At 43.0% G+C, this 20,035-nt stretch overlaps 2 protein-coding genes across 6 annotated transcripts; one reads left to right on the plus strand and one right to left on the minus strand.

Annotated features, from left to right (window-relative positions):
- Window positions 1–204: 204 nt before the first annotated feature.
- Window positions 205–11,764, plus strand: idh2 (isocitrate dehydrogenase (NADP(+)) 2). Its single transcript, XM_021571480.2, has 11 exons — window positions 205–515; window positions 4,778–4,869; window positions 6,076–6,241; window positions 6,447–6,607; window positions 6,689–6,832; window positions 7,200–7,336; window positions 10,078–10,229; window positions 10,343–10,455; window positions 10,761–10,858; window positions 11,124–11,216; window positions 11,409–11,764. The coding sequence occupies exons 1-11, from the start codon at window positions 401–403 to the stop codon at window positions 11,491–11,493; spliced, it is 1,356 nt and encodes a 451-aa protein (XP_021427155.2). The 5' UTR covers window positions 205–400; the 3' UTR covers window positions 11,494–11,764.
- Window positions 11,765–11,816: 52 nt separating this feature from the next.
- LOC110495933 (zinc finger protein 710) lies at window positions 11,817–18,681 on the minus strand. Of its 5 annotated transcripts, none has more exons than XM_036955333.1 (5): window positions 18,579–18,681; window positions 15,252–16,655; window positions 14,105–14,296; window positions 13,851–14,025; window positions 11,817–13,451 (listed from the first exon to the last, which is right to left on the minus strand). In XM_036955333.1, the coding sequence occupies exons 1-5, from the start codon at window positions 18,621–18,623 to the stop codon at window positions 13,285–13,287; spliced, it is 1,983 nt and encodes a 660-aa protein (XP_036811228.1). In that variant the 5' UTR covers window positions 18,624–18,681; the 3' UTR covers window positions 11,817–13,284. The 5 variants fall into 5 exon arrangements, with proteins under 5 accessions (XP_036811228.1, XP_036811245.1, XP_036811222.1 ...); XM_036955350.1 differs by having other exon boundaries at window positions 13,851–14,002; window positions 15,171–16,655; XM_036955327.1 differs by having other exon boundaries at window positions 15,171–16,655.
- Between the last annotated feature and the right edge of the window lie 1,354 nt (window positions 18,682–20,035).

Consider the following 20,035-nt stretch of genomic DNA (forward strand, 5'->3'; position numbering starts at 1 on the left):
GTATTTGTATTTTTATTGTATTTAAAATAAAAATAAAAATCTGGTCAGATTTTTCAGAGGGTGCACCCCTACTTCCCGCGATCATGAATAAAACTGAAAGCTAACTGGCTCTTGTCTAGAATCGAGACAGCAGAACGGATGGCTGCGCAGACAACCCAGTCTCCCAGCCTATACCTCTCCTCTCAGATTGGGTTGGCGCAGAATGAAAATCATAAATACCCAATGCGGATTGGGATGGTTAGTTAGAAGTCCCTCCCTCCTCTATTGTCTTTGACTGTGTGACGTAACGTCAAGCGTGGGTGGGGTGGTGCTGACTATATTGCAGTGAGCGGGGGTTCATTTCGGCCCTTCTTTGCTCGGAGTTTCACGGTTATTAAGCTGCAAGTAATTTAGGCAAATCATGGCTGGGTACTTGAAGGTCCTCCGCTCTCTCTCTAGGTCGGCGACCACTCTCTCCAAAAACCCCGCTGTGCTCGCGCCAGCTGCAACCTCCCAGAGTTTGCAACAGAGGAATTGTGAGTTTTGAGCCAAATAGTGGCCATTTGTCATAGTTACATGATATTTTACAGAATCATACAAAAATGACTTTTATAAGGCACACCGGCAAAGCCCGGCAAAGTAACATTAGCCTATCCAGTGTAGCTTTCTCGCCGTTACTTTAGCTCGCTATGGTAGCTGTCTCTTGCGCCCCATTTGGCCAGTTTTTTTTTTAGATGTTTGTTTATTTTTGGTTGATGGGTAAGTAACTGTTACTACTAATATGAAACATTCTTCAATTAGCCAATTTATTCCACGAATGCACATAGCCATTAACCGAGCAAATGTTGTACTAACGTTAGCTGTCAGTGCATAAAATTGACTTGTTACAAAGCGAGTCATCTGCCTGACCTAGAAACCGGTAGCGAGGGGAAGAGGGTCGAGGGAGATTTGTCTGTCACTTTGTTGTCTATAAAATGTAAATAAAAAATGCATTTCACCTTTGGCCTAAAGTAGAGTGCATCACAACGAATTAGGCTAAATGAAGTTCTCGATATTAGATCAATGTATACTAAATATTGAAATATCAAATCTGACCATTACCATTTACCATGCGAGCAACGTTTGTGAATTAATTTATTTTAGATGTGGGAAAAATGTATAGTGTCAGTATGAAATACGGAATATACATGAATACAATTATTTTTAATAACTGTCTGTGTTTACACCTTCATTGTTTTGCTCTAGACACTTTTTTTGTTGCTAAGAAACCTTTACCAAGGTTAGCCTATTGTGGGACAGGGCTCTGCAACAGAGAAATGGTTGCCAGAAGTGTTACGTCCAACCAGCAGCATAACTGAACCATGTCGCAACCGAGTCTATCAAGAAATGTGTTTGACGGGCACTGATCCTTTTTTTTTTATTTATCTTGACCTCCCTAATAACTTTACAGATGCCCTATAACCTTCCAGATTTACATTCAAATTAGAAAGTCCAAAATATGGATGGTATTTAAGATAGTATTATTTTGTTAGTAGCTAGCTGTAATGCCCTGCCACTTCTGTTCTTTGACTTTGAAGCACTGTATAAAGTAGCAGGTCAGTTGAAGGGTAGCTTGTTTCCCCCTCTATCTGCACACATGTAGGCTTTACACTCCGTTGTCTCTGAATCCTAATCCTGATATTTATGTGTTGGAAGAAGTGACCTAGTTTGCTGCCAGTGATGTGTTTGTCTAGAATGGGGTTTTGTGAGGATTGACTCCAACGAAGGGGCTCTAGATAGATTAAAGGCCTTGGTCCTGTTAAAACAACCCACTATCCATCCAGTCATACCCTTGCTGTGGTTGTAAGGACAGACATAAAAGATCAGGCTGATTTTAAAGCAATCACAGGCAACACTTCTGTTAAAGTATTACAATGATCATGGATGGAAACTTTCAAACTATGGTGGATGGTTTTGGTGTGACATTTGACCTTTTCTTAACCAAAAACATCATTAGTCTGAGTTTGTATTGCTTTGATTCAATTGACATGTTCATAAAGGTATTGGCAAACTGTTCAGTTTTTATTATTACAGTCACAAGATGGACTTTGTCTGCCAGGAGCATTTTATTGTGTGTAGCTGGAGCTTTGAATTTTGCTGAGTGGAATGATTTTTAAATACAGGCATGAATGGGTATGGTAAATTTAGTGGTCTACTTTTGTCATTTTATTTGGTATAACATACTTAAGGTAAAGTGATATACAGAAAATGGAGTTATATAAATCCACGTTATAACCAACAAATGTTTTGGTCGTCTGTACCATACACAAACACACTTCGTTCAATGCGTATGCAGAAACAAATTACTACTTTAATTTGCTCATCTCAAGCTTCTTGAAGAGTAGCCAAGTTCTGTTTTAAATGGCTGACCTGAAATGTAGCCTAGACCTTCTGTATGTTTAAAAAAATTACCTTAAACACACTTGACTGAGATTTTAGTTAGCAGAATAAGCATAGCCATGATCTGACCTTCAAGAGTTAAGCGCATGTAGATATTTTGGTTTGCATTGTCCTTGACTACTCGAATAGGTGTATGTCATATGGATATGAAAGGCCTGTATCACACAAGACAAGCTCTTTCAGATAAGCCCTCCAGTTGCAAGTGACTGTTTGCTCATGTGTCCCTGTTGGCCTCCTTCTGATATTTTGCATACGTTAATGACTAATGTATAAACATTTTTTGTGAAAGCTTAAAAGCCGGATGTGGAGGTCCTAGGCTGGCGTGATAACACGTTGTTTACGGTTGTGAGGCTGGTGGACATACTGTCAAATTCTCTAAAACGAAGGTGGCTTATGGTAGAGAAATGAACATTAACATCTTTCGAACGGCTCTGGTGGCTATTCCTGCAGTCAGCATTCCAATTGCACACTCCCTCAACTTAAGATGTGACAACTGCACATTTTAGTGGCCTTTTATTGACCCAGGACCTGTGTAATGATCAAGCTGTTTAATCCGCTTCTTGATATGCCACACTTGTCATGTGGATGGATTATCTTGGCGAAGGAGAAATGGTCACTAACAGGGATATAAAGACATTTGTGTGCAAAATGAGAAGCTTTTTTTGTCTATGGAAAATATTGGATCTTTTATTCAGCTCATGAAACATGACCAACACTTTACAATTTATTTTTTATATTTTTGTTCGGTATAGTAGTCATCTCTCCTGCGCGAGTACACATTCTGGGTAAACAATTTCATCTCACCTGCTTCTTCTCTGGCAAGTTGTCATGGTGGATCACATTCTCAACTTTTCCTTGCACATCTTACATTACAAGAGTATTGCAGATTTAGCTTTGTTGTTTTTTTTTTTTTACAAATGTTTGGAGGGGGGTTGATGAATCTTTCATTCAGAGTTCACCCCAGTCCGTAAGCTTTTTACACCTGGCAACATTCTTGCTCAAAACATCTGATTTCTGCTAAATGTTCTCTACAGTATTCAAAAGTGAAGGATGGCCTAATTGTTGCCAGTTGTGATGGCACGTCAACTATTGGCTCTCAAAGGATTAAGTCCTGTATGACTGAATGAGTCTTCCTTTGATTGCATGCAGTAAACTAGATAACCCAATCTCTCTTTTTACTGTATCCGACTACTGTCTACATTCCTGGGCCATGACCCAATAAAGATGTTCGACCTTTTATTTAACCAGGCAAGTCAGTTAAGAACAAATTCTTATTTTCAATGACGGCCTAGGAACAGGGGCAGAAAGACAGATTTGTACCTTTTCAGCTCAGGGGTTTGAACTTGCAACCTTCCAGTTACTAGTCCAACGCTCTAACTCACTAGGCTACCCTGCCGCCCCGACCTAAATGAAGACTTGCGGCAGTGATGAGTAAGCGAAGTTATGGACCTTATTTTACTCCTTGTTGAGAGGGTTTGTGAATGTCCAACAGAGTTTCTGGAGTAGGGTGTTTTGAGAGGTGCATAGTTGCACTAAAGGTCACATGTTGTGTATACTTAATATAAAGGTTGTCGTACAGCATAGGTCCATGTGGCGGTCTTATTTGATCATTCTACTGAATACCGCCATTTTGTTTCTTTACACTTCTTGGATGTCCTGGGGAGCAGTAGAAACAGACTTGGCAGGAACATCAGAAAGTCACTTGATTCCCTGCACCTCCCCCTTTCCACTCCCTCTCCACTGCATGGTCTATCTGGAAGAGTGGGTGAGGGCCTGCCTTCTGCCAGGGCCTTTTTTAAAAGGCAGAGTCGTGTGGGAGCAGAGCCTTGTTTTCTAATAGATAATTGGACTACTTGTCTGGGTGAATCAGAGGGCATGATGCATTGCAGCTACAGATGAAGGAAAATAGAAATGTCTTGCTGTCAACATTCTTTAGTTATGGGCATTAAGAGAGCTGAATATCTAACTGTTCATGGAGATATGAAACCATGAAGTGCAAATGACAGTGCAGTGTCTTGTAGGAAGAGGTGACTTTGATCTCACAACTCTCCTAATTGAGAACCAACTGTTTCTAGAACCCTCCCAAGCAGCATGAGCCTGTTCATGAAATCTTTTCTGAGACTTTAAGAATATTCAGACTTTCAAAGAAAATATTCCAGTGCATATTGTAGTATTGGTTTTTGGGTGGGCATGTTGCAGTCAAATATCATAAAAAAAATATATTATAATACATTTTGTGTGTGTATGGTAATGAGCTAGAATGACTAGGCCAACATTGGTGCTCCTCACTACTAGGTGTAGGTCAAGATTGGGACAAAGGCTGCCAGTTTCCATTAATGCACTCTTCTATTTTGGACAGATGGGGACAAACGTATCAAGGTGTCCCAGCCTGTGGTGGAAATGGACGGAGATGAGATGACTAGGATCATCTGGGAGTTCATCAAAGAGAAGGTGCTGAACTGGGACCATTGGAGGAGGGTAGAGGGATGACACGGTGGTGTCTGTCAGACCCAGGGGAGGATTGCTCTCTGACTAGTCTATTTTTACACAACTGACTGACCCACAAATTGAGAGTGTTTATGTGTCTGAGTGCTGGGAGATTTCCTGTATGCTGTGTTTTTTGTTGTTGTTGTAAGGTTTCTCTCTTGCATTGGCTGCTCGCCTCCTGGAGATAGCAGATGGTGTGTTGGATTAGTCTGAACATAAATATTAATGGAAGAAAAACATGACCCGTTTTTCTGACTAAACATGTTTAATGCGTATTGTTCCACGTAAAACAATATGGGATCACACCACATGAATGAGGATACAAATTATTATATCTACCATGTTGTCATGTTGTGTTGCTACCATGCTGTGTTTTTATGTTGCTTCCATGCTATGTTGTCTTAGGTCTCTCTTTATGTAGTGTTGCGGTGTCTCTTGTCCTTTTTGTCCTATATTTTGTATTTATTTTTATCCAAGCCCCCGCAAGAGGCCTTTTGGTAGGCAGTCATTGTAAGTAAGAATTTGTTCTTAACTGACTTGCCTAGTTAAATAAAAAAAACAATGAGTGGTATCTAAATGGAATTCATTGTGTTTTTTTAAAGATTTCATGTCAGTATTGAATTGACAATCTTACTGTTATTTTGACCCTGATGTGCTTGGACTGTGTTGTGGACATTGATTAAAGCACATCCATACCATCAGTCATAGCTCACTGTTGAGACAATGTCTGGAATCCACTTGTCCTCTGAATAGATTATACCAAAGATCTATTATATTGACAAGATGGTCGAGTGACTGCTCCAACAATGGAAATACATTTCCTCCATGTCCGATGGGACCATTCTAGCAATGAGGCCAGATATGCGTGACTGGCACAACTAAGTTATTTTTCTCAGTTGCCGGAATGCCACGTGCATCCACTTGGATCCGTACATTTGTAACAGCCTAAACATTACAAAACTTCTATTTCATCAGATACGCCTCACATAATTCAGCACTTTTTCACAAACCTCGGACTCTCACCTGGACAGAATATGGGCGCTGTAAATCCTCTCGCTTTGCTTCGTCCTTTCTGTTTATACGTAAGGTCAACTTTCTTTGTCTGTGACAGCCTGCAGCTGGACATAGTTTGAGTTCTGATTCCTCTGTCAATGTGTTTTACTCCTCCAGCTTATCCTCTCCAACGTGGATGTGGAGCTGATGTACTACGACCTGGGTCTGCCATACCGTGATCAGACTGATGACCAGGTCACCATCGACTCTGCCATCGCCACCCAGAAGTACCATGTCGCTGTTAAATGTGCCACAATCACTCCCGATGAGCAAAGAGTAGAAGGTATTTGAATAACATTTATGTATTTTATAGTTTTACAGTAAAGGTTTCATCCCTTCTCCAAATGCCCCCCCACCCCACCCCCAAGGGTCACTCAACTTCACACAATGCATTACATATTTATTTATTTTTCACTCATTGGAACCTACGGTTTATGGTTTAAATGTTGCCATATTGCTGTTAAATGAGAACTGTGGTTTTCCATCAGAGTTCAAACTGAAGAAGATGTGGAAGAGTCCCAACGGAACCATCAGGAACATCCTAGGTGGCACAGTCTTCCGTGAGCCAATCATCTGCAAGAACATTCCCAGGCTTGTTCCAGGTTGGACACAGCCCATCACCATTGGCAGACATGCCTTTGGTGACCAGGTAAGTTCCTTCTAAATGAAAGAAATTGTATTATTTTTGTCTTCAGTATATGTGATTGTAACCTATCCATTGTTTTTACAGTACAGAGCTACAGACTTTGTTATCAGCCAGCCAGGCACATTCAAGATGGTCTTCTCCCCTACTGATGGGAGCAAAGGCCAGGAGTGGGAGGTCTACAAGTTTCCTGGCGGTGGCTGTGGAATGGGCATGTACAACACAGATGAGGCGAGTTCAGCACGTCATTCACTTCTTAAGATTACTTTACTTTATTTTGTCAACTAGATTAAAAATAAAAAAATACTGACATTATTTTGTCCTAGGTTTTTTTACCTATGAGATTCAAGTGGTAGTGCATGGAGTGAGTTCACCTCCTGTAAACCTGCCTTACCATGTTTGTTTACCATCATGAGGAGGAGTGTTTGATTTGACAATATCAGAGGTCATGTGGTAGACTTTCAACTTGTCTAGTGGAAATAGAAGTGTGAAGTGCGGACTAATCGGGGGGTTAATAGCCAGAAGGATGTTAACCTCTGTACTGCTGCTTATGACCTACTCTTGGGGTGACCCATGTTCTCTTTCTATTCTACCACAGTCTATTTCAGGCTTTGCGCACAGCTGCTTTCAGTACGCCATTGGCAAGAAGTGGCCCCTCTACCTAAGTACCAAGAACACCATTCTCAAAGCCTACGATGGTAGATTCAAGGACATCTTTGAGGAAATCTACCAGGCGTTAGTATTTATTTTTATGACCTCTTTAGCCTTAACCGGTTATGGAGTCAAATATTGGTTGTTTCTTCCTGGTTCATGGGGTTCCTCGCATAGTTTATATTGTGTAATGCACTGAACTCTAGGGTTGTGAGAAATGTACCATTTTCGCTTAACGTTAATACTGCACTATTTAAAAATCGTTTTAAACCTTGTTAAATCATAAAATGAAGCGAATTCACAATTCAGATATGGTTCTGTGTATGACCGCTGGGGGGGGCAATGCACTTCACTCTACCGCAGTCCTGGCTACCTACATACTGGTCGTCACTAGGTACCAAAGTCATAAAGCCAATCTATTTCTCTTCTTAACGTCATTTTAATCCTAACCTCCACTACACTGCTAACCTTATGCCTAACCTTTAAATTAAGGCCAAAAAGAGAGAAAAAAATGTGCATTAATTTTTACAATGGAGAGTTTTGACTTTGGCAGTGGTAACGAGTGAAAACCCTACTTGTACTTGCAGAGCAATCATTGTACAATTTCTCCATCAGTGCCATCACGGTTTTTAGACATGGCATTTGTAGTCTTGTTTTAGATATGCCGTTAAGAGTATTGAAGTCGACATCCTCTACCATTGACAATGGCTGCATATCAACTGCAATAATTTCTGTAATCAGCGCTGTGATTTTCTCGCTGTCTCTTATCGCACTGCTACCAGGAACTGGTTGGGTTGTCCCTTTCAGCACTGCACCTGTACTGCAACTGTAGCTCAGTTCCACATCACAAAGTTTGCATTTCATCAGCTCTTAACGTCTCAAAATATTGCCATACAGGACTTCGCTCCTGTCACTTCACTTTATATCTGTGTCAAATAATTTGAAAGATTCATATCTCCTAACGTTACAGCATTGTTGCATAAGGTATTTGTAAAAAAAAATATATATATATATATATACAGTGCCTTGCGAAAGTATTCGGCCCCCTTGAACTTTGCGACCTTTTGCCACATTTCAGGCTTCAAACATAAAGATATAAAACTGTATTTTTTTGTGAAGAATCAACAACAAGTGGGACACAATCATGAAGTGGAACGACATTTATTGGATATTTCTAACTTTTTTAACAAATCAAAAACTGAAAAATTGGGCGTGCAAAATTATTCAACCCCCTTAAGTTAATACTTTGTAGCTCCACCTTTTGCTGCGATTACAGCTGTAAGTCGCTTGGGGTATGTCTCTATCAGTTTTGCACATCGAGAGACTGAAATTTTTTCCCATTTCTCCTTGCAAAACAGCTCGATCTCAGTGAGGTTGGATGGAGAGCATTTGTGAACAGCAGTTTTCAGTTCTTTCCACAGATTCTCGATTGGATTTAGGTCTGGACTTTGACTTGGCCATTCTAACACCTGGATATGTTTATTTTTGAACCATTCCATTGTAGATTTTGCTTTATGTTTTGGATCATTGTCTTGTTGGAAGACAAATCTCCGTCCCAGTCTCAGGTCTTTTGCAGACTCCATCAGGTTTTCTTCCAGAATGGTCCTGTATTTGGCTCCATCCATCTTCCCATCAATTTTAACCATCTTCCCTGTCCCTGCTGAAGAAAAGCAGGCCCAAACCATGATGCTGCCACCACCATGTTTGACAGTGGGGATGGTGTGTTCAGCTGTGTTGCTTTTACGCCAAACATAACGTTTTGCATCGTTGCCAAAAAGTTCAATTTTGGTTTCATCTGACCAGAGCACCTTCTTCCACATGTTTGGTGTGTCTCCCAGGTGGCTTGTGGCAAACTTTAAACGACACTTTTTATGGATATCTTTAAGAAATGGCTTTCTTCTTGCCACTCTTCCATAAAGGCCGGATTTGTGCAATATACGACTGATTGTTGTCCTATGGACAGAGTCTCCCACCTCAGCTGTAGATCTCTGCAGTTCATCCAGAGTGATCATGGGCCTCTTGGCTGCATCTCTGATCAGTCTTCTCCTTGCATGAGCTGAAAGTTTAGAGGGACGGCCAGGTCTTGGTAGATTTGCAGTGGTCTGATACTCCTTCAATTTCAATATTATCGCTTGCACAGTGCTCCTTGGGATGTTTAAAGCTTGGGAAATCTTTTTGTATCCAAATCCAGCTTTAAACTTCTTCACAACAGTATCTCGGACCTGCCTGGTGTGTTCCTTGTTCTTCATGATGCTCTCTGCGCTTTTAACGGACCTCTGAGACTATCACAGTGCAGGTGCATTTATCCGGAGACTTGATTACACACAGGTGGATTGTATTTATCATCATTAGTCATTTAGGTCAACATTGGATCATTCAGAGATCCTCACTGAACTTCTGGAGAGAGTTTGCTGCATTGAAAGTAAAGGGGCTGAATAATTTTGCACGCCCAATTTTTCAGTTTTTGATTTGTTAAAAAAGTTTGAAATATCCAATAAATGTCGTTCCACTTCATGATTGTGTCCCACTTGTTGTTGATTCTTCACAAAAAAATACAGTTTTATATCTTTATGTTTGAAGCCTGAAATGTGGCAAAGGTCGCAAAGTTCAAGGGGGCCGAATACTTTCGGCACTATATATATATATATATATATTGGGGTCTGTTAGTGGTAGTTTTGTGATAACTGCACTGTGACTATAATAAAAAATAAATACAAAATATTTAAAGTTTTCAGTTAGGGATTGTTCTAAATGTTATTGATCCCAATGTCGTTTAAACTTTCACACCCCTGCTGCACTCACTATCATATTGTTTGTGTCCATAGGAATTACAAACCAGAGTTTGACAAGCTGAAGATCTGGTACGAGCACAGGCTCATTGATGACATGGTTGCCCAGGTGCTGAAGTCTGATGGTGCCTTTGTGTGGGCCTGCAAGAACTACGATGGAGACGTACAGTCTGACATCCTGGCTCAGGGTGAGGGATTAGGAAATGTACACTTCACTTCAAATGAAATGAGTTTGGATGAAAATAGTCCTTGTAACAGGTTTGACTATGGGTGACTGACATACTGTATGGGTTCTCCACAGGTTTCGGCTCTCTGGGTCTGATGACGTCAGTGCTGGTGTGTCCCGATGGCAAGACTATTGAGGCAGAGGCAGCCCATGGCACAGTGACCAGGCACTACCGCGAGCACCAAAAGGTTAGTCAGTCTACTAACCGCCTCCGTTACAACCCTAGGTCCATATTGAAGCATAAATCATGGCGCATGCAACAGTGGTATGGGAGGAGTCAAATTAGTGTGTCTGTTTTAATGTCTGCCTGGTTGATTTGTGTATGAACAGTGCTGTCTTGTGGTGGGAAATATGCTGCCAAAATGACTTCATAGGCTGAAAGAAATTATCCATCACCATGGGATTGTTGTAGCCCTATTTTGTACCTGCTTTTACATTATCAGTAAAGTATCAGTATTTCCATGGTTAAACTTTGACCTTTGTCCACTTTTAGGGAAACCCAACAAGCACCAACCCCATTGCCAGCATCTTTGCTTGGACCAGAGGGCTTGAGCACCGGGGTAAACTTGATGGCAACCCTGACCTGATCAAGTAAGAAATTAATTGAGCTAGTCTTTTAAATTATTATTTTTAACAGATTGTCACTAGATATGATCATTTAATGATCACATTTGGCTTTAACTTAAGTCTTCATATACTGTACCATGAAGGGAATTAATTATCATACAACAAGCAGTTGTGCTGCTTAGTCCCACTGTCCTATTCCATTAGTGTTTGCCAGGCCAAATGGCAGTGTTTTAGATTCACAGGTCAGCTGTTGTGACTATTACTGAAATCTTGTCTGTTTGACCTGCAGGTTCGCTCTGACTCTGGAGCGGGTGTGTGTGGAGACTGTTGAGAGTGGCGTTATGACTAAGGACCTCGCTGGCTGCATTCACGGCCTTTCCAAGTTAGCTCATTACTATTGCATTTACTAAATTATTGATCTGCCTAACATGTTAATTAATGCATGGATCATTGTCATGTTTTTGTATTATAATCAGGGGAAAGAGAATAATTTGATTTTGACCTGTTATTGAAGTGTGCATGACTCTCTCAGGGACAGGGCCTTGACTGAGTAACTTGTGTTCTTTCGTTGCAGATGCAAGCTGAATGAACACTACGTCAACACTGAGGACTTCCTGGACGCCATCAAGAATAACCTGGACAGAGCCCTGGGCAAGTGAAGGACTGAAGAGTGCAACTAGCCTGAATGTGACATTGTCCTGTTTTTGTACCTAATTGTTAACTTCGGTCATACATGCATATTGTCTGAAGAAAGAAGTAATATGTAGTGTGTCAGATTGTACTGTTGATCTGTTCCATCTAGCACTCCTGTCCCTATTTCCAGGGTTCTATTTTTGTAAAGAAGTACTATATTCCGATACTGTATTATGCCTTCAAAGCAACATGAAGGCCATGTCAAGAATATTTGCTAATACATCTTGTTTGATCTTATGCTTGTGTTCTGCCTCATTTTAATATTCTATGATAAAAGGAGCACACTGAGTTTAAAGGTAAATAAATTTATTATTTTACAGTATTGTCTGGCACACATTTTACATAGTTCTAGCAACAGGATATTTCCACACCAATGTGTAACACAGAAAGCCATTCAAGTTCCAGCTATTTTTTTTTTTCCCCCTCTAAATAGTTCTCTCAAATTTGCATTTTGTTTATTAAGGTGATGCAGGTGATGTCTGTAAAATTAAGCAGGGAAAAAAATATAGTGAATTTCCCAAATGTTCAGCTGGGTCTGTGGCCCTGTCATGTTGGGAGTTGTCGTTCATCACTTTAGACCAGTGTGCAGCATGATGGATAGCACACTCCAGGGCACTTCATTTCTGTCCAAAGTTTTAGGACCGTTCCTGTTGAGACTCCGCCCTGAACCAAAACCACCATGCGTATGCAGGGGCTGCATTTGCTTTTGAGATCTGTCCCATAAAGGCTTGCATGGGGGCATAAATTGTGACGTATCATGAAAAATGAAACTGCACTAGTGTCTTCATGGTAATCCTTTTTAAATATACTTTGGGGAGGATAAAGCCCAAAGTCTATTGGGAAACATGAACTCAAGCTCTACAATGCAGAGAAAGGGTGTCACTAGACTGCTATTGTGTTTGGCAATATGGCCCAGATTTGGTCAGATTCTTTGGTGACTACATCGGAGGGGCAATATAATTTATTTTGCTTTTAGCACACTAAGATAAGATGTGGTCTGCATCAATACACTTATTTGACTGGGGACAAAAGTGACAATGCAAGAACTTAATCAAGCTGGTCACATGGGGCTATAAATTGATGGCATGAGCAATATTAGCGTCTGACACTGGGCAACGGATTTATTTCTGCACATTGCAAATATTACAATCCTAGAACTGTAGTTGAAACTACTCACAGTATAAAATGTTAACCTGGGAAGTAAAAAAAAAAAAAATGGTTGGTTCACATGAACTGCTTTGAACGGTATCAGCTTTGGTAAGGGACATGAACAGAGGACACATTTGACAGGCCTGTATGCATTTCTAGACATGTTAGTAAAAGCAATAATACTCAGCTGTATTCTGACTTATCCGCAAACTTGCTCGGGATTGTCTGAGTAAGTGCATTTCACTATCACATATTTGTTTCCCTAAAACGTGTGCTTACAGAGTTAGGCCACCCCTGGGGATGTATGTTGAGTAGGACTCTCCCAGGAGGTTAGATGATTTATTTTCAGATATGACCTTTTTCACGTGAACACATCAATCACAATGTTGTGGCACCTAGAGGTGAAGTCACGTTTCAATACAAAACAAGATGCCGATGAGAAATGTACAATCCCAAATGACCTGTCTCTCACTCCCAATGAATATCAGAGCAAGAAAATTGAGATTCCAGTGCATATGAATGGGCAGATTCCACCACTTTAAACTGCTAGCGGCACTACCTCCCTTTTAGTTTACACTTCTACTCAATATGGAGTCTTTTGTCATCATTCATGCTGTGTTGTAGCGCCCTGGACCCTTGGTGTAGCTGCTATAATACTCCAATTCAGACAGTTTAGCGATGTCTGGTGTGTTGATACTGGCCAGGTTCTCTCGTTCGCTGAATTCAAGGTTCTCTTCATCGTAGTCCTCCTGGTTCTCTATGTCAGGGGGGGCTTCTGAGGAAGGAAATGCACAGACACACTCATGAGCCCATCTTGTCCTCTCTCACACACACAGCAACTCCCAGCCTCAGAGGACAGCCTCCCTATCACTCTCCACTGATAGAGACAGGAATGTCTAATACAAGAACTTCTATATTTACAAAACAGAGGGAGAAGAGCGGCAGAAAAGCATCATAACACTTGGCCAGTAGATTACAGTGGACTGACTGACAACAACGCAACATGACGCCCATTCAAATTTCAAGTGTATCTGAGAAATGAACATTATGTAAACATTTTTGTATTTTTTTTTTTTACATGGTATTGCATTAATTCATGACCAAAATCATAACTGCCATCAGGTGCATAACTGACATAAGGTACAAACTGATGGGTGGTACTGATGTTAGTCACCTCGTCCGTCTGGTGAAGCATCCAGGACGCCGTGTTTGACCTTCATGTGTCGGCTCAGATTGCCCTTCAGGTTGAACTTGCTGGAGCAGTAAGGACACTTGAAGGGCTTGCTGCCAGCGTGGAGGTGCATGTGGCCCAGGAGGTTGTACATTCTGTTGAAAGATTTGCCACACACCTGGAACACAATAGAATAACAATACTCTTGGAACTGTGGAACTCAACCCATGCTGTCTACTGAGACCTACTCCTCTTACCTTGCACTTGAAAGGTTTGACAGGCAGGTGGACGATCATGTGTGTTTTGAGGGTCTGTTTCTGGATGAAGGTCTTGAAGCAGACGTGACACTGGAAGGGCCTGATGCTGGCGTGGATCAGCATGTGTCTCTTGAGGTTAGCAGAGAGGGTGAACTCCCGGGCACACACCTCACATTTGAATTCTTTCATACCCTGGGAAAATAACGAGGGTTGGCAATTTAATTAATTAGATCATTTTCTTGTTGATAAACAGCAAGCTATGGTTTCACAGAGACATTGAAATTAACATAAATATTGGTTGTTATTATAGAGAAGCATACACACACAAACACAGAGAAATCATAGGTCAGAGCAGGATGTGTAATTGCTGTATGGTAGACGTGAAATCCTTGCTTAATGGCCTCAACTTGATGCATACACATTAGTTCCACCAAGTGTTGGCTCTGAGCCTGTGATGCTCTCACAATATGGAAAGGTGCATGTTTAGTATTGAAAAGCGCATTAAAACATTAACATGAATGTTTGGATACGCCTAGATTTTGATGAACACTAAAAATAAGTGTAATTATTCGTAACAGTATTTGTAAGCCAATATTTGAGTAAATATTTTGTTAATGTGACACCATAATTACTAAGAGCGAGGCTCTAGGTCTAGACAAATCATGGTAGAGATCAGAGCATAAAAAAAGGTATGAGTTGGTATGACACACCTCACAGCACAAAGCACATACAGGAAGAGGTCAGGCCAAATACAATGAACCAAGCACTTTGAAGGCTATGTTTACACTGCAACTGGTTGGGGCAATAGGAATAACAGCCTTTAGATATTTTGATATACCTCTGAGTTCACCTAACCCCATTTGTCTCTGTCTCTTAAAGTCTGAATTTATGGGAATATTGAGCAACACACTACAGCCCTTATCTTAGAGTTTATCACATTAATCAAGGGGTATGTGATTCATTAGAAGCAGACTACTTGATGACCTAGAGCATAGTGGAATATATGGACCATCAAAAGTCAGTGGAGTTTCAGTACCTGGTCAGCGAGGGCTTGCGGTATTAGTACCTTATGAGTGAGGGCATGCTGCTTGAGGTGATGGATCTGGACAAACTCCATGCCACACTCGGGGCAGACGTAGGGCCTTACGTTCTGGTGCTTCATGAGGTGGTTCTGCAGCTGGCTGCGGTAGGCAAAGGACTTGTTGCACTCGGTACACTGGTAAGTGGTGGGGCCCTGGTGGCTGGTCTGGTGGCGCTTCAGGTGGGCGTGGGTGGGGAACTCCATACCACACTGGGAACACAAGTGGCAGTGGCCGTTCTCGTGCTTGTTCTCGTGGGACCGGAGCTCACTGGGGTAGGCGAAGCCTCGCCCACAGAAGCGGCAGCTGTAAGGCTTGATGTCGGAGTGCTGCAGCATGTGCCTCTTCAGGTGGCTGGTCTGGGTGAAGGCCTTCTTACACACGGTGCACTTGTGTGGCCGGGTGCCCTGGTGGGTGAGCAGGTGGGTCTGGAGGTGGCTGGGCTGCTTGAACAGCTTGCCACAGTGCAGGCACTCGTGGGGCTTGATGCCATTGTGGCCCAGGATGTGGGTGACCAGGTTGTACTTGGAGGTATAAGACTTCTCACACATGCGGCACTTCCATCTCTTCAGGCCCTCTCCCACATCCACGCAGTAGGACTCATCTATCTGGACGTTGATGTCCAGCCGGTCGATCTGCATGCGCCTGGCTATCCCCTCGGCGTCTGCAGCCCACAGCATGCCCTGGCTGCTCTCGTCATAGTCCCCCACGGCCACGTCAGCAGACTCATAGGCCACCTCGCTGGACTCAAAGTAGTGGTTCATGATGGGATTGGGACTGTCTCCCCTATCTCCTCCAGTCTTGAGGTTCAACACTCCGTCCTCCTCAGCTAACTCCTCTTCTTGCCCCTCTCCTCCTCCCCCTCTCCTCTCCTCTGGCCGAGTGTCTGTCTTGGTCTGACTGGACGTCTCTCTCACACACACAGCACAGTTACCACAGCTCTGCTCCTCCTTCAGAGGCCCTCTGTGAGTGGCTGGCTCCTCCATCTTGCCTGGGCTGCTAGGGCTCTTTGCCATATGGATGCAGGACGGAGGGGTTTCAGACTCTCCCCTCTCCCCTTTGACCTGAGTCTGTACGCTGGGGACTTTGTGATGCTCCCCTGGCGCTCCTCCTTCATTCCTGGGCCCCCTGGTTCTCCCTCTGGGCCCGGGGCGCCTCCTCTCATTCCTGTGGGGCTCCGACTCCCCTACAGGCTCAGCCAGGTAGTCCCCGTTGGCCCCAATCAGCTGGTCAGCGTACTCATACTCCATGCCCTCTGGAGGAGGAGGGGTCCTGCCATACTCCCTGGGCTCGCCCATGTAGAAGCCATTGGGGGCGATGGTGGCTCCAAAGATCTCATTCTGGGAGATGAGGCCCAGGACAGCAGCCTGGGCTAGAGACAGCACCACCACGGGATCTGTCTGTGTTCCTGCATCCACCTGGCCTTCCATCACCTTGGGGTAGCACCGCACCAGACGGCCACTCTCCTCCTCCTGACAGAACACACACACAGCACTGATCAGGTCAGCACACAGCAGCAGCCCACATCACACAAGGACATGTATTCAGCATTGTGAGATTGCTTTATAACATAAGACACGTTGCTTACACATATTGCTTAACTACAAGGACTGACCAACAGATCTCTCTAAGTGATATGGATTCCTAAGAAATCAATGGTAGGTGTGTGTGGTGGGAATAATGATTAAGGATAGCCCTTAAGATCCCTGAAGTGGTCTGACATTTGTTTGTTATGCAACCCTCCTTCCCTACAACTCCACTGTTACAAGAATGTTTTCCAGACAGTGTTAGCCTGCTAGAGACAGTCAGCCGCATTCTGACAACACCGGGCTTCTTTGCTCTGAATCCAGTAGAGCACATTAGATGGAGGAGATAAGGCCGATCTGTGCCTGAGCCCCGCTTCCTTCCTTGACATCCTTTAAAATAATAAGGAACAGAAATGGGATGCAGGTCCAACCAGGAAGTGGACTTCCGTGGCCTGTCCACAGAGCTTCCTGTGGAGTCCAGAGTGGCCCTGGCCAGGCTGAACATGCTGGATTCATCATCACTGGGTTGAAGGTTGGGGCTATCTACCAGTCCCATTCATGAGGAGCAAGCCTAGCTGTCTGCCTTGCACACCTGACAGACTCAGTTATAACCATGACAGAACTCTCAAATCTTTCGATATTCAAGACTTATACATACGAGTAAGGTTGTGGTTTAAACTGAAATGCAGCATGACACGCTACAAATGATTGCGTTTTCCCTCTAGATGTTTGAAAAGGTGGAACTAGAAGAAAGCTGAATGCTGGCATGACCAAGCCTCAGCTCTATGATACATGACAAGTCACTAGACACCCCGATACTTTCAGTTGTTTCCTACAAACCTGGTGAAGTGATGGGAAAATGAATGAGAAAAACCTGTCTCTTTATAGGCCTACACCTTAGTCTAGGTCATACAATACCACACATCATGAGCTGCTACCTTTCATAATACAATACTGAAGAAAGAGACAGAGGATGGAGAGATGGGAAAAAGGAGAGAGAGAGAGAGAGAGAGAGAAGGAAAGAGTTGAGTAGACCTGGATGCCCTGATAACCACGTCATTTATAATTACTGCTTTTAAAGTAGTCAGACAAGGACAAACTGTGTGTTTGTGAGAGAGGAACAGAGTGAGTGAGGTGTGTATCTATCTCTCTCTCTCTCTCTCTCTCTCTCTCTCTCTCTCTCTCTCTGTGTTTGTGTGTGTGTCTCTGTGTGTGAGAGAGAAAGAAGGAGAGGGAGGAAGAGAGAGGGAGATGTGGGCGGGGGAGGAGTGGCGGGAGGGAGGGAGGGAGAGAAATGAGATGGAGGGGCTGAAAGATAAAGAAAGAGAAGGGAGGGAGGGAAGAGGAGGGAGGTGAAGGGAGAGATTGAGTGAGCATGTGAGAGAGAAGGGAAGAGGGAGAGAAAGGAAAAGGAGAGGGAGGGGTGTGGGGGGAGTGAAAGAGACAGATAGAGACAGAGTGAGTGAGTGAGAGAAAGAGAGAAAGGAGGGGAGGTAGAGGGGGGAAGGAAGGAGAAAAACACGACAAAATGAAAGGCAGGAGAAATGAAAGACAAATAACAGAGAAACAGAAAGGCAAGATAGTAATTGCAAGAATCCATAGTTATTCATTTTAAGTTGTATGTAAGGTTTAAGACAAAATGTCAAACAATGAGAACCAAATTATTAACAATAGCCTAGCAAATGTGTGAGAGACAGAGAATAGTTAGTAGTCTAGTCTTATCTGTAAAATATGTTATTGCTGCAGTACTCTATGTAGAAAAGTAATCTCCTTTGACTTAGACATACACAGTGTAACCACCTTTAAAACAACCCCACTATCTGAACTAGTATTGTAATCACGGTCTCAGAGGATAGGCTAACAACTCACCACATTGTTCCTGGTGTGATGTTTGAGGTGTTTCAGGGATCTCATCCTTCAGGAGAACTGAGTGGAGTAAAAAAATCCAGCTCCTATTTATATCTGTGGGAGAGTGGGGCGGTCCCACGACTCATCCTCCTCCTACTGTTGCTGTTATCAGAACTGACTGTGCCGGCCCCGCCTCCCCTGCCGCCTCCCCTGCCCCCTCCACACACACACACACACACACACACACACACACACACACACACACACACACACACACACACACACACACACACACACACACACACAATCACCCCATTTCTTTCTTTCTTTCTCTCTCTCCCTCCCTACCCCTTCCTTCCTACATCTCACTTCTCTTTCTCTCTCCCCCTCTCCTTTTTCATTCTCTCTCTCTTTCCCCCCTCACTCACTCACACACACACACACACACCGACAAACACACATACATACAGCACACGCATTTTCTCTCTCTTTCTCACCACACACAATTCAGCATGACCCTTCAACACACATTTGTCTTTAAGGCACACAGAAACCCTAGCTTCTCTTATCACACTCATACTTTGCATTTCCTTTTGCAAGCATACTCCAACACACAAACAATTATAACATCTAATCAGTTGCTCCTCTGTGTGTGCGCGCGCAGAGACACACACACAGACACAGTATGGGTGTAGGTGTGTCTGTCAGTGGCTGTCACAAAAATAGTGACTGAGATATGCAAGAATATTTACTTTCTAGAGAACATGTAGTTTGTTGGCTTTATTTCTTAAATTAAATGTATTAAAAGTGAGACAGTTTTAAGTGTACCATGTCTGACATTCAGTAGAAAAATGAGTGACAAACGAAAGAGGAGAAAGGAGAGAAAATCAGTCAGGAAAGAGAGGGAGGGAGTGAGACAGACATGGGGGAGAGAGAATAAGGAAGAAAGAGGGAGAGGGAGTGAGACAGAGAGGTGGGAGGAAGGGGGGTTAGAGAGACAGAAAGAAAAAGAGAGAGAGGAAAGAGAGATGGGGGAGGGGGAGGGAAGAACAGAATGCAGCAAAAAATGAGGAAGAAGGGATAGGAGAGACTGGGGGAGGGAGAGCAAAGCATAAGAAAGGATGTGGTAAAAGAAAGAGAAAGAAAGAATGAAAGAGAAAAGAAAATAGAGGAGGGAGGGGGAGTGTTCGAGAGGGGGTGGGGATGGGGAAGAGAGATAGAGAGAGGGAGGGCTGAAAGAAAATGCAGTGAAAGAAAGAGAAGGGGGAGGGAGGGCTAGAGGAAAGAAGAAGAGAAAAATAAGAAAAAAGGGGGATGGTGGAGTGTAAAAATAAAAAGAAGAGTCCATCAGCAAGAGAGAGAGAGAGGGGGGGAGTGCAGAATGAAGGAGAGCGAGGGGGGTGAGAGCGAGGGGAATGAAGAGAAAGGAAAGAAGATAGGGAGAGAGAGGGAGGGAGCGAGAGAGAGAGGAAAAGGAA

This window comes from Oncorhynchus mykiss, chromosome 2, assembly GCF_013265735.2.
Source record: "Oncorhynchus mykiss isolate Arlee chromosome 2, USDA_OmykA_1.1, whole genome shotgun sequence".
Classification (NCBI taxonomy): Eukaryota; Metazoa; Chordata; class Actinopteri; order Salmoniformes; family Salmonidae; genus Oncorhynchus; species Oncorhynchus mykiss.

Coding starts and splice junctions, on each gene's coding strand:
- idh2 (XM_021571480.2), top strand. CDS start 401: ATGGCTGGGTACTTGAAGGTCCTCCGCTCTCTCTCTAGGTCGGCGACC. Junction 6,242..6,446: donor CGATGAGCAAAGAGTAGAAG/GTATTTGAATAA, acceptor GTTTTCCATCAG/AGTTCAAACTGAAGAAGATG. Junction 7,337..10,077: donor TTTGAGGAAATCTACCAGGC/GTTAGTATTTAT, acceptor TTGTGTCCATAG/GAATTACAAACCAGAGTTTG.
- LOC110495933 (XM_021571468.2), bottom strand. CDS start 18,623: ATGAGATCCCTGAAACACCTCAAACATCACACCAGGAACAATGTG. Junction 14,297..15,140: donor CGCAAGCCCTCGCTGACCAG/GTACTGAAACTC, acceptor TTATTTTCCCAG/GGTATGAAAGAATTCAAATG. Junction 14,026..14,104: donor TCAAACCTTTCAAGTGCAAG/GTAAGAGGAGTA, acceptor ATTGTGTTCCAG/GTGTGTGGCAAATCTTTCAA.